At 47.5% G+C, this 14042-nt stretch overlaps 1 protein-coding gene across 3 annotated transcripts; it reads right to left on the bottom strand.

Annotated features, from left to right (window-relative positions):
• Positions 1-215: 215 nt before the first annotated feature.
• On the bottom strand, positions 216-13705 carry LOC118230824 (protein phosphatase 1A-like). Of its 3 annotated transcripts, none has more exons than XM_035424197.1 (6): positions 13619-13690; positions 10740-11591; positions 9857-9974; positions 3509-3620; positions 1999-2056; positions 216-488 (listed from the first exon to the last, which is right to left on the bottom strand). In XM_035424197.1, the coding sequence occupies exons 2-6, from the start codon at positions 11571-11573 to the stop codon at positions 459-461; spliced, it is 1152 nt and encodes a 383-aa protein (XP_035280088.1). In that variant the 5' UTR covers positions 11574-11591; positions 13619-13690; the 3' UTR covers positions 216-458. The 3 variants fall into 3 exon arrangements, with proteins under 3 accessions (XP_035280088.1, XP_035280087.1, XP_035280089.1); XM_035424196.1 differs by having other exon boundaries at positions 218-488; positions 13320-13705; XM_035424198.1 differs by lacking the exons at positions 216-488; positions 1999-2056 and having other exon boundaries at positions 3505-3620; positions 13320-13705.
• Positions 13706-14042: the final 337 nt, after the last annotated feature.

Raw genomic sequence — 14042 nt, 5'->3', positions numbered from 1 at the left:
AAAACAAAAAAACAAAAAAAAAAAGAAGATAATTAAACATTGTTGTTTTTTTGACTTGGTGGTGGTTGCAGTTTACCTGGGTCAGGGTTAGGGAGGGAGGGAGGGAGAATAAAAGGGGGGCGGGGGGGGGGGAATAGAGAGAGAGAGAGAGAGAGATAAATCCGGGGGAACAGAGGTGCTCCCGGCTCCCTGGGCAGGCTGTCGCTGTACTGCAGGCAGCGGGGGGGGGGGGGGGGCGGGTCCCGAGCGTCTCCTCCGAACCCCCACCATTCGCCTCGGCCGCTAGTTCCCTTCTTTAACAAACGAGAGGCGGGAGGAGCGAGGAGGGACAGAGAATCTGGCAGGCGGGCGGGTGGGCGGGCGTGGCGGGTGGTCTCGGGGGGTGGGGGGGGGTTTGTGGAGGGGTTTCGGTGTAGGTGGCTTGTGTGTAAAACGCGACGGCGAAGCGTGGGGCTGCGTTACCACATGTCGTCAGTGGAGGCGGAGTCCTTCACAAAAAAAAAAAACAAAACACAAAAACACAAAACAGGAGTGAGAGCCATTTTACAGACACGGAGGAACATCCAGGCACAGCAGTTTATCCATATCCCAGAATGCACCTGGTTTACGAGAACACACATTTCCACCACGCTTAAGGGCTGGCCAGAGCCCGCTCGCTAACTGGACGCGGTCCGCGTGCTACGCGTTCTGGTGGGGCGGGCGGGGGGGGGTTTGGTCGCAAGGGGCGAATCCAATCAGAAAGCTTTGCTCTCGGCATGCGGGCGGGCGGGGAGGGGGAGGGGGTTCCTGCGATGACGCTGTACGGGCCCCTGTGTTCGTAGCCGTCTCGAAAACGTGCCAGAAAGGGTGAGGCGAGTAACGATCGGGACGCGCACAAAGGCGCGTTCAAACAACAGATCGATCAATACTGGAGTGCAGACGCGCTCAAACGACACAATCGATACTGGAGGTTTGAGTGGAGGGGGGGGGGGGGCGGGGGGGGGGCCGGGGAGGACAGGGCCTTTCCCCATAGAGAAGTTTCAAGTTGGCAAAGGATGGGCTGGGTTTCTGAGAGCCCACTGGCCGCTAACCTGAAACCGCTAACTGCAGGAAGGCCGCTGACCGGTCCCCAGAAACAGAAACGTTCTGCAAGGAGAAATCCAGGGACGACGCGCGAAGGGCTTAAAACAGGAACCCCCTTAAAATAGCTTTTATTTGTAATCTTTTCGCTCTTGACAGAAGTCGCCGCAGGAAAAAGTCTTACGGTCTTAAGTACCGAGAGGAAGACTTTGCAGCGAGGCGCATAAGCTAGCGAAGGGAAAGAGAGAGAGCCTGCATCATCCCCGTAATGGGTGGAGCTACCGTAGGCTGCGGCTCATTGGCTCGCCGTGAACCAATCAAAAAGCGGTTTGCCGCCAGAGTGCTTCGATCGAATTGGCCGGTCAACAACACGTGACTATGGGCTTTACGGGGTCACGAGGTTTCACTTCCCCAGCAGTAATATTCGCACTCCACAGTTAAAATAGAGCAAACGCGTCCCGTCCCATCACTTTGCAAAGCTGACTCTCTGAAACAAGGGGCCGTCCATCCGGGAACCGAGCATGGACACGGAAATACTTAAATAAAGGGGCCCGGGGGCAGAAGCGAATATACAAACAGAAAGTGCTGAGGTGATTTTGAGACAGGACCGCCCTTAAGGAACCCCCTGACTGTCGCTGGTCCCCCTGTTACTGACCAGGTTATACGTCTTAGAAGGGGGATTTAGGGATATGGAGGGTCTACTCAGTGCTCTTTAAAAAGACAACATGAAATCCCAATTAAGAGGGAGTTGCCATACCCCTCAAAATCTTTGCAGGTTAATTAATTAAAAACATACTGACTTCGGTTACATCCACATACATACAGATAAGAAAGATAGTGTAGCAGTTTAAGATGCTGAAGTGAATGTGACTGTGTGACTAGCCTGACGTCTCACCGATGGGACTAGAGTTTGGCAGCAGACGGGGGGGCGGAGCTTACCGTATCCTCGCTCCGGTAAGGGTTGAGTCTATTATATACAGCTTCCACCACGCTCCGTCTAAAGCAAGGGGGGAAACAGAGGAGACAGCTTAGCTTCCGGAACACGGCGCTAACAAAAACCAACACAAAACCTTCAGCTGAACGCCGTCTGAGGGGCTCTGCAGTGAATAATACATGCTAAATATCCCACCTGCCAGTCAGCCAATCACTTTACGAGGGATCGGTTGACTGGCTTTACAATTTTAAGCTACACAAAATATTTTCCTTCACAAAATAGTTTCCTTCACACAACAATGCCAACTCAGTCTTGTTTAAGCTGAGCCCTAAGCTTACACTTATTACACACACTTATTTTCCAATTATTATAATTTTTTTTTTGGAACTTTAAAGGAGACAGGTAATACTGTGAAAGGGGCCAAGGTCTGAAAAACAAAAACGGTAAAACTTTGCTTAAATTGGACAGAAATCTCAGGACAAAGCAGCGAGTGGATTAAATACACCGGCAACATTTTTCTTTTTTTTTGCCAATGCTTATGCTTTTCTCATCGCTGAAGGGGAAATCGATACAGAGTGCGACTCCGGGCTGACCCTCGGTGGGGGATGGGATCGCCTTCCCTTTCATACGCGAGTCCACGAGGGTACAGCCGGGGACTGCGATGCTGTTAAGAGCTTCGGTGCTCCTCTCTGAAAGGTGTAAAGCTCAAGAGAGAGAGGGGAGCCCGGGCACCAGTAAAGACTGTAAATAAACCTCGGCGGTGCACCGCAATCCCAGCGCCACGCGGGGTACCACAGAGTGCTCCGTACACAACGAGAAACATCTTTCGACGTCTCGGCGGTGTTTAATGTTTAATTGCCTCGCTGTGAAAGAACAGGTAGTGGTTGTGACACCGGCACCCATTGGTCCCCGGTCATCAGCCCCTGGTTATTCATTAATGACTCCGCCGTGTATCCGGGGGGCCTGATGGCAGCGCGGGTTTTTGAAGCAGAGGCAAACACTGGAGCTCCGCCGCAGCTGAGGCACGAGACCAGCCCGGGCAGCCTGCCATCCGAGCCGGGCGGCCATTTTAAAAAGGCGCGCGGACTCGGTAGGTGGCGGTTTAGCTGCGGGGGGAGGGGGGGGGGGGGGGGAGGGGGTGTCAGCGGGGGAGGGAGGAGAAGCGAAGGGCAGGAAGCGCCGCGGCGCGACCGTCAAAGCCTTCGCCCCCTCCCCCCCCCGGCAGTCCATGAAGCGCGGGTGGGTGGGGGGGGGGGTTCCGCTCCGGTTTGCACCGCCGTTTCCGCGCGGGGGGGGGGGGGACCGGCGAGAGCGCCTCCTCGCAGCCCGGGGGCCGACCCAAGCCGCTGGTTTTACGGGCCTGAAGCCGGCTCGCACGGGGGAGGGGGGGGAGGCTCGGTCGCGACAACTGCTCTCCCTCCCCCACCGGAACTGCATGTATTTAAATGTATTATTTATTTTTTTGCAATTAAATTTTCACTCAGAAATCTTGCACACTTAAAAATGGTCACTCACTTGCTGGCCAGTTCGCCCCCTGGTGGCAGGTTGGGGATGCTCTCCGTGGCTAATGTACGCATCACGTGGACTAAGTCTGGCGCTCCTTCATCCCCCTGCTTCTTAATGATCTCTGGGAATCAGAAGGACTTCTTGGTAAGTGGGGTGGACTCACACAAGCATAAAATATTCACATCAATTTACGGAGGGAAAAAAAAAAAATAGCAACAACAAAAGAAACCCTTAAACACACACACACACACACAGACATACACACACACAGACATACACACACACAGACAGTGGTAATGCCGCCATGACAACATGTGAGTCACCACCTATCCGCTGGAGGCAATTGGTCGGGGGTGGGGGTGGGGGGGGGGGGAGTCTCCTCTCTGATTCATACTGACATCAGCCTGCCTGCACACGGCCCTGCTTTTCTGTCCAATAAAAAGGGGGGGGGGGTGGGGCTTCAGCCTGTGCTGAGGGCTTGGACGCCTGGAGGAGAGCTTCCTTAAATCGGCACGTGAACGCCGCGGGTACACCGCTGGGTGTGCGCGCGTTCGCAATCGCGTTAACGAAGGCCCGAGAACCCCCGACGTTTCGCCGCTACGTCGCATATCAGCCGAACCGCGTATTAGCGTGACCGCGGGAGGCCGCGTCTAAACTCGATCCCGGGGGATTTAACGACAACAAAAAAAGCCAAGGAGCTCAGAACATGTTCAGTAAATGTCTTTTATTGGAATCACCGGTGACAGCTAAAAATGACAACATCACAGTTCTCTACATTTCGAAAGCTGTGGTCTGAACGTATAAACATTTTTTTTAAATTGGGACCCGGGGCTCGGCCCCCCCCGCCCCCCCCCCCCCCCCCCGTTTCTAAGCTACAGGAGCTACAGCTGGACAGACGGGCAACCCTCCTATCAGGAACCGTTTGCCGTTTCAAAGACACACCTATCGGATCTGACACAGACGAGGTGCGTCTGGGTACGAGTTTCAAGACAGGAAAGTTCCCTGACGGTCTTCTATGAAAGTTCACCTGTGGCAACGGCTGCACTCGGACCTCATTTCATTTAGGATTTTTCGAAACGAAACGGGGTCTAAGGTCTGGCGTTCAGAAACACAACACGTCGGAATTCCACAGTTTTAATTTCCTTGGCATGACCACACGACACACACAAGTAAACGCATATAAAAAGTCGTGACCACAAAAACGTCAGGATATTGCAAAATAAAAAAAAATAAAAAACTAGATATATAAATCAAGTGGTTCAAAAGACAGCTTACATATCAGGGTACAACATTAAAATACAGTTAAGAAAAAAAAAACTGAAGAATAAACTGAGTGTATCGTCTTTTATTAGTAGTGTATTTCTTTTTTTATGAAACTGGGTGCGAGGTCCTGCTAAGTGTCAGTGGGGTCAGTTCAGCACAGAAGCGATGTCATTTGTCGTCAATGAATCTCAACCCGCTGGCTAAGTTCATTGCAGGATTACTAACGCGAGTGAACCTGAAGAGTGTTTATATCGATTGAATATCCCCGCTGCTTCAAGTACTATCTTTCATTTGTGTGTTTATACATCAAGGAACGCCTATGGATAAACTCACATCTACATTATAGACACAGAAAATTACAAAGAAACTAAGAAACGCCACTGTCTACATGCTTTGAAAGGCGGATCAGAAGAATAGCGATTGCTGCTACTTTGCCGTGAGCTTTTCGAGCATCACCGAGCCATAGCCTCTTTGCTGAGGGTTGTTTGTTCTCCAAGCTTTCCACTGGGAACCTCAGCAAGGTAAAAATACTTTACCAGTATTAATCCAATGACTGGAAAGATATATCCCATGTCAGTGCGGCGCAGATTGAAAATGGTAATCTGCGTGTCAATTCCTGTAAAGAATATCTGCTTGAATCACTGAAACAAACTGCACCGCTAACTACATTTCCATCCAAACGTTTCGCAAACGCCGAGCGACTTTCCGTAAAAAAGTCGGCAAAAGAAAACGCGAATCGGTGTGCGTTTCCATCAACCACTGTTATGTGAATATTCTGAAGAGGACGCGACAAGGTTATGTTATCAAGAGTGCCAGCCGAACACGGTTATGGAAAGCCTGCAAGACAGGCTCACTCTTGGAAGACTGATCATAACAGCTCTCACTCAGTTATACAAGGCCGTATTACGTGCGGCCCAGAGACATCGAAGAGGGCATGCGACGGTCTATTTAACGACCACTCGGATGGCTATATCGCCACCATGAAATCCACCGTACGCCTGGGAATGCTGGCGCATCAAGCAGTTCTCAGAGACCGTTGTGCACGGGCATTTCACACAGCTGTTTCGGGGTAAAGCATTTCAGAATTTAGAATGCTTTGTAGAATTGTTGGGCTTTCTGGAGTGGAACCAAGTGACTCAGGGCCCTGTCAAGTCGGCATTTATTCAAAAAAATCTGCTCCCATCACCTTTTATCACATCTTTTTTTATCTGTACTTTTTATCTGCCAATTTTTCAACCTCGGCCAAGCGTATAAACGTTTTTACGATATTTCGGACGTTTCCACTCAGGTTAACTTATGCGCAAATTCAAAATTTGCATAAAAAAGCAGTTTGATGGAAACCTCATAAATGATTGCACAAAGAAGGAAGAGCGTGGGCTAACTGAATGTGCAGTTAGCATTTGGTAAGTTATTCATGGTTTATGCGTTCATTTAAAATGTATCTGTGACAAAGCGCCCTTAAGCTCCTGTTTTGAAATAGATTCAGCCAGCATTTCATTAGCGAACGAGTCTATTTACTGGGCGACGTTACAGGGTTCTCTTCCTATGCGGTACGTCATCAATTCTCAATAGATTCCCAGACTATTGGCAAGAACACACATACCGCCAGTCAACTGCTATACTTTCATATAACAATTCAGATTTTTAATTGCGTAACCAAGCAAACGAAGAACCAATGAAAACACAGATTTCCAGGGGTATAAATTAAAGAGGCATTTTTAAGGCTATTTTTAAACTATGCATGTCATGCTACATGAGGTATCTTCCTCAAATACTAACAAACGCAGTCCAGATGCAGCACAGCATTCCTTCACAACCTCAGCATACTTTTCCACCACCTTCTCTCTCTTCCTTAGCTAACCTTACGAGTCTCGTAGTAAAAAGCGCTTCCCTCCCGAGTCCTTGCCATCACAAAGCAGAATATCTCACCTAAATGGTAAATGGACTGCATTTATATAGCGCTTTTATCCAAAGCGCTTTACAATTGATGCCTCTCATTCGCCAGAGCAGTTAGGGGTTAGGTGTCTTGCTCAAGGACACTTCGACAGGCCCAGGGCGGGGTTTGAACCGGCAACCCTCCGACTGCCAGACAATCGGTCTTACCTCCTGAGCTGTGTCGTCACCTGGAGTTCCGAACCATCCCGGCCGAGGTCACTGTCATCTGAAAGCCCCGCCCTCAGACGGGGTAATAAATACACTGAAGCACAGTTCAGAGTGACCAGGACGGCTCTGAATCAGGCGCGCAAATCCGTCCGACAACAACGCGCGATACTCCCAGCAGCACTGCGTCGGCCGTAGCCAGGGCGCTGCGGCCGACGCCTACCCCGCAGGACGGAGACGCCGAGGGCGGCCATCTCGAGCGGGAAAACCCCTACGAAAGTCTACGTGAGCGGCGATAAAATAAATAGTGTTTCAAAACTTTTAACAGCAGCCCTGGTAAGACCGGGCCGTTCATCAAGTGCTGCGGAGGCAAGGGGGGCACAGCCCGCAATTCTAATGCGACGCGCAACTCCGTTCACCCCAGAAATGAAACGTAGAGCAATCAACTCGACCGCACACAAATAACAAACACGTGCAAGATGGGAGCTCATTTACATAAAGATCTGTGCAATGAATAATACATAATAAAGAACAATCTTCCTGAATATTTGGAAGTAGATAAAAAAAAACAAATACAGATGCAATATGTACAGTCCGCTAGTGCTAGTGTCAGGTTTGTTGGCACAAAGCTTTTAGATTTCGGAGTAGTACCCAGAATTGTCAGGTGAACACAAAGTGTTGAAGGCTTTCAAAGGTCAGCCCTTAAAGCTAACGCAGTAATCTGCAGGTTTTAGTGTTGATGCCAAGATAAAGGAACGTGCAGCAAAATATGGTATTCCTAACCAACCGACGCCACAACTATCAGGCTACTTCCACAACGCTAACAATTCGTGTAAATAATGTGTATCAAAGTCATCAAGCAAAATTCTCGCAGCAGTATTCCAGGTATATCATTCCAGATTAACTCAAAATAATCTGGATTCCATCCAGCCACATATCAACTGTTTGAAGACTTCACGCATTCAACAGAATCCTGCACACCCCGACATGAAGCATTAGAAGGACTGTATGATGCAAATTAAATATGCAACATGAAGCAGCTTGTCAGTACCAGCATCAGAGAGACTCCAAGAGCTTAAAGAATTGTGCCATTTTAAACCAAAGTTTGTCCAAATTCTTTTTTGCTTTAAAGCATGTTTTTTAATCGTTTAATTATCGCATACATTAAATAAACTCGTTGAATGAACGTTGTTTCGCCAATTCGCTGTTTTTTGTGTTCGACTTTGTCAGCAAATGACCTCAACGAGCCCGCCTTTTCCTTGCCTCGAAAGAAAATGAACAAGCAAAGAGCGGCACAAGTCGGGACACACCTAGTTTAATAGCGAAAGCGCAGACGTCACGCTTGGGTCCCAGCCAAACCTCCAGTGCAGCTGCCTTCCATTTTTTTTTTACCCCAGGGTTAATACTGGTTATGGGAAAACGAGCGGAGCTACCAGACGTTGCAAATCACCGATTGGCCGGCGTCGACCAATGAAAACGCCGCGTCATTCATTGGAAAAACGCTTCGCTCAACCGTCGCTCGTTGACACCCTTCGGTGGCCGCCCGAATAGGCACCGCGGGACGCGTCAAGCCTCGACACGAACGGTGCCAACCTAAATCCTGTTACACCAGAAACAAATTCCAAATACTGCCTGTGGAACATTTCAAAAAATGGCACGTAGAAAGGGAATTTCAGGCTTCCAGTAATTCTAGAACTGTCGTAGAATCCCGTTTGCCACCTTCCATAAAAACTATGCATCCAGGTCTACAGTTAAACTAAAAAAAAGACAGAATTACCTTTTACATACAAAAAAACTGGCATGCCAAGCTCAGCGCCATATTTTAGATCTATACTAAAAAATGATCAGGATTTTTCTTTTTCTTTTTTAAATCAACCATTTTGTCTTACTATTAACTTTACAATGGGGTGGCAGGTATGCGTGGCATTCCCCATACTTATAAAGCACTGAGTTGGTCACTTTTCAGATATAAAAATTTGCAACACATGCAGAAAGTATGTGCTGGGATTCTTCTGTGGCTAGGTTATTAAAAATATTTTGCACATCAAAAATGCAAAAAAAAATCTTCCCAATGTTTTAAATATTTAAAAAAGTGGATGCTGCTTATTTTACTGAATTTCATTACGAGTGAAAACTGTCTGTATTTTTAAGCGCCCCCTTGTTAGCAGGCGGTTCTGCGTCTAAGATGTACTATGACTTGAGCACTTAGAAACATAAACAGTGGAAAAACTTCCTTTTGTATGTCTGTAGTGCTAACACTGGACTACTAGATAGCCAGGCCCACTTTTACCAATCAAAATACAACTGCAGAAATAAAAGGCAAAGCACATGCATCTCTTTGCACGACAAAATGCAATACGTAACAGCTAATAGAAAGTGCCAAGAAGAAAAATGAGCCTTCACATGCATTCATTCCCCACCTCATCTAACACCAAATCTTGCAACTCTAACGATATATTATGTCCATCTACTTTTTCCACATGCTAACCTCCAAGGTGGTTATTGTTACTACGATTATTTTTTTTGCTTTCTGTACTTTGTTATAACTGGAAATGTTAAAACATTCAAATAAAACGGTTATCAAATACATTCTCATGGCAGAAGAATTATAATACATAATGGAAGTGAGATTACACTGAAATAATATTTGATGGCCACGCTGAACATACTCATTACATATAAAATGGCTCTTCCATTTTGGTGTCTTTGCTACTTTCATTACCCTTACTTAAAGCAGCTTTTAGAAAACATTAACGACAGACATGTCATGTGCAACACTTGTATCTTGTTTAGAGAATAGTTTTTTAAATATATATCCATCTCCCATGACTACAGCTAGTCAGGTGTCAAAAAGTGCAACTCTGAATGCGGGACTGTGCCTAAGTTACTGTTGGCGCATTTAATTGGCAGCTGCAGGAAGCCTATAGGAAAGCTCCGTGTGAGTGAGAGGCCTTGTGTAAGACGGCTATTTGTTAGCCTTTTTGGATGCTCCACCTTCTACTCTGTTCTCCAGGTACTTATCCAGCTCCGCCTCTCTCTTCACAGCTTCCGGACAGATCTTGGGCGCGCCAGGAAAGCACACCAGCACCACGCTCATGTTGTCTCGGCTTCCCTGTTCCAGGAGAGAGAGAGAGAGAGAGAGAGAGAGAGGGGGAACAACAAGAGGAGAGGGCTGTTAGCACTTCCAACCAATTCCTCCAATCCAGTTCAGTTCCACGGCTCCTCAGGTGACTGTTCTAAAGACTGAAACTCAGGGCTGCATTTGAAACGCAAACCATTTCCCTTTCTGAAAAGCCAAATAGGAAACTCTTAGCAAGTTAAAGAGCCACACGAAAGGCACTAAAACTCGGTGGCTGTCGCCTCCTGGTTCCAAATCCCGTATTAAATATTGTCTGAGGTTTACAGAAAATGGCTCAAACCAATAATAACTGACGTGAGATTCAAAACCCATTTAATATTCATCAGGGCCATAAAAAAAACACCCTCAATGCGCAGCAGTTTGACTCATTCTGCCACTCACAAGTACACTGGTGTATCGAAGCCAACAATAGTCAGGTTACACCTAGCACATTAGCATAACGCTCGTAAGACCTGGAACGGCAGAAACTGCTATGAAACGAGAATGCCGTTTCCATCCCTGTTCAAGCCTAAACTGGTTCACCCATTAGCTAAAAAAACGCCCCATATCTTTTTCAAACAAAGGGTTTTCAAACAAAGTTAAAAGCCCATTGACCCCTCTCCCAACTGCAAGCCGTGTCCATTAGCAGTGAGAGCCACGGTGTGTTTAAGCTGCACATGAAGCCCTGCTTACAGTAAATACTGCAAAAAAAAAAAAAAAATCTCCTTGACCAAACAGTCCTTATCTGGCCGGCCTTACCTTGTACAAACAGGTGTCGACGATCTCGTTGCAGACTTTCTCCAGGTCCTCCGTCACCTCTAGCCGGGACCGGACAAAGTCACAGAGTTCCTCGTTGGCCATGACGTCCCAGATGCCGTCGCAGGCGAGCACCACGAACTCGTCGTCGGACTCCGACCGCTCGATCTCGTACACCTCGGGCTCGGGCGAGACCAGCTGCTCCGTGGGGCCCTTGCCGTGCACGCACTTGTAGTCGAAGTCGCCCAGCGCCCGGGAGACGGCCAGCGAGCCGTTGACGCGCTGGATCATGACGGAGCCGCCGGCGTTCTGGATGCGCTCCTTCTCCAGCGGGTTGCTGGGCTTGTGGTCCTGCGTGAAAAAGTGCACCTTGCCCTTGCGGCTCAGCAGGCCCCGCGAGTCCCCGCAGTTTATGAAGTAGATGTGCTTGGGCGACACCATCACGCCCACCGCCGTGGAGCCGCTGCGGTCGGCGCCGTGCTTCTTCTCCGAGATGGCGCGCATGTGCTCGTCGATCTGCAGGAAGCCCGTCCGGATGCCCGTCTTGACGCTCTCCACCGACGGCTCGGGGGCGGCGCCGCGGAAGTCCGGGTTGCTGGTGATGTGCTCCAGGAGGTGCTCGCAGCAGTACCGCGCCACCTGGGAGCCCGCGTGCCCGTCGTACACGGCGAAGAAGGACCAGGGGTCCAGTCCGTGCGGGAGGCCGATGACGGCCGTGTGCGCGTCCTCCATCTCCACCCGCCAGCCCTGCATGCTGCTCAGGCCGTAGCGCAGGCCGTTCCCCTCCCCGTGAGAGTTATGCTTCTCCATCTTTGGCTTGTCCAAAAAAGCACCCATTTTCACCTATCCTTTGACCTGCAAGAAGAGAGGAAGGAAGGAAGCGGGACAACAACAAAAAAAGAAACAGGAAGTTAGAAGCCAAATAAACTAGGGCTGCGGCAATTGATCCGACTAATCGAACATATCGAATCAACAAAAAATCAATTTGACGCAGTGATAAATCGATATAATTTAAGATCCCAATCGTGTCCCCGAACCGTCCACACATGAACGCAAGGTGCTCATTGCTTTGATGGGAAAATAATTGAAACTGCAAAACTGTGGGCAGATAAATGGGCTGCCTTCTCTCAACAGTTATTTGTTTGAATGTTTTGGGGGTGGGCGGAAGTCCAATAGAATATCCTTCATAAACAAAGCCACTTGAAGAACTGTAAGGCTAGAATGACTGTCACAGTATTCTTCAGATGTTTAACTGTGTCAAATGTCAGTGCTGTTAAAAAAATAAAATAATGTTTTTACAGATTATTTAAAAAAAAATTAATTATTGGTTTATAAAATCATCAATAGCTGTAGCACTGATATAAACCCTGGCAACTGTTTAATATAGTTAGGCATGAGAAACATAACTTTGTATTAATCTAGGTAGCATTCCAATTCACAACATACAGAATTTTACATAGGGCTCATGTAACCACACAAGAATTATCCCAACACTGGCACAATCGATAAACCAAGAAAACACATAATCCATTGCAAATACGAAAATACACTAATGACATTCCATATAATTTAATGTTACAGCACGCAAAAATGGCATACTCGATTGCAAACGATAGCGTACGGCGATTAACTTAAACATTCGCAAACAGACCCATGTCCGGGCAAACGCAATTATATTTTGTATTTTAAAACAGCAGCGGTACACAATGGAATCCACAAGTATCATAATACAAATCCGAAATATAAAACGTACACCTTACAGTTAACTTGTTTTGTTGACTTCTGAAAAATAGTAGGCGACTCCAGCTAAGTTGGCTGGCTAACTGGCTATGATGTAGGCTACTGTTTATTTTCACTAGCTATAAATAGTGTACAGCTGGCCACAGGTTTAACTGTTCCACAATTTTTATAGCAGTGAATACGAGAACGAACTTTGACACCAGTCACAATGAGCGTATGACTGCAAGGTAACTTAGCTGGGGAGCTATAGCAAGTACAAGAGTTTAATTTATTTTTAAAACAAGTTTCTCTTGCAGGGTAATTTATGCACCCAAAGCTCCTGACAGCTGTCAATCACAGGGAGGCCCACATTTGATGCAGTCATAACTTAGACCGCAAACTAGCTACCTAACGTTACTTAGGACTAGGTTAGTAGGCTGTCTAGCTTGCTACGGTTAGCTAGCTAGCTATGTTATCACCAACGGCGAAGAGAGTACGGCAGGTCGTCAGCTAATCTGACGTTAGCTAATGACTCGCGTTACACAATTCTTAAATTTGCGTAACGTTACCATTATACGGAAATAGGTTACTAACACGCCTTTAATAAATCTTATATAAGCTAAAAACCATTTAGCTACCTATCGAACTAGAAAGCTACCAAGCCATATCACATAGATAAACACCCTGCGTCAGTAGGCCCCGGACCTGCTGTCCCCGAGGCCTAAGCGCCCCCTACCATTGTATTTACACGGCCTACATTATAATATATACCCTGCGCGTCTTGCTAGCTAGCTAGTTAGCAGCTCGGCTATCGATATTATTTCGAAGCAAAGTATGGTGCTGCTAGAGCACTTCACAACTTACCCAAATCCGGAACGAGCTTTGCGTTATATGAAAAAAGACACAAAGGCGGCGGCAGCGAGAGGAATCGCTACCGCGAAGAGAAATACCGAAAGAAAGAGAGAGGCTACGAGCGATAGCTAAGTGAGGGGGCGAAACCGCCTTCAATGCATTCAGGTTGAAAAAGAGACTAGCTCTCCGTTCTGGGTGAGCCAGGGATGCATTACTTTGACATGGGTGGCGACGACAAAATGTTTTCGAATCTCATTAGCAAGTCTGTTGCTGTATTTGGCCAGCGTGTTTTTGAGGAAAAAAGCCCTAACCTTAGAGCTCAACCCCAGCCCCTCCGAGAGAGAGCCTCAGCCTGCATCTATTAACGATAGCACAGGGACCCGGATGTACATACAGCAGGTTGCGTGCTTGAAAGAATTACATCATCACGGAGCCGAAGAGGAATAAATCTGCGAGCTGGTCTGCACAGCGCTGTGTGTCAGCAAAAAGCCCGTGCGTGGTCTGCAACAGAATTTGTATGCTACTATCTCGATATTTCCAATCGTCTCTCCTGCTTCAGTTTCTACATATTTGCAGTTCCATGAATTAACACTGCCCATTCAATATGTTGCGCCATAATAATGTAATAACGACATGTTCCGTTTATATTTTATCAACATCTATGTGAAATTGTGAACGCAATTCGTCTGTTGCTGGACCTTGCTGGAAAGTTTAAAAAAAAAATAAAAAAACTAT

The sequence above is a fragment of the Anguilla anguilla genome, chromosome 6 (genome assembly GCF_013347855.1).
Source record: "Anguilla anguilla isolate fAngAng1 chromosome 6, fAngAng1.pri, whole genome shotgun sequence".
Classification (NCBI taxonomy): Eukaryota; Metazoa; Chordata; class Actinopteri; order Anguilliformes; family Anguillidae; genus Anguilla; species Anguilla anguilla.
This window is presented reverse-complemented; position numbering and strand designations above follow the sequence as displayed.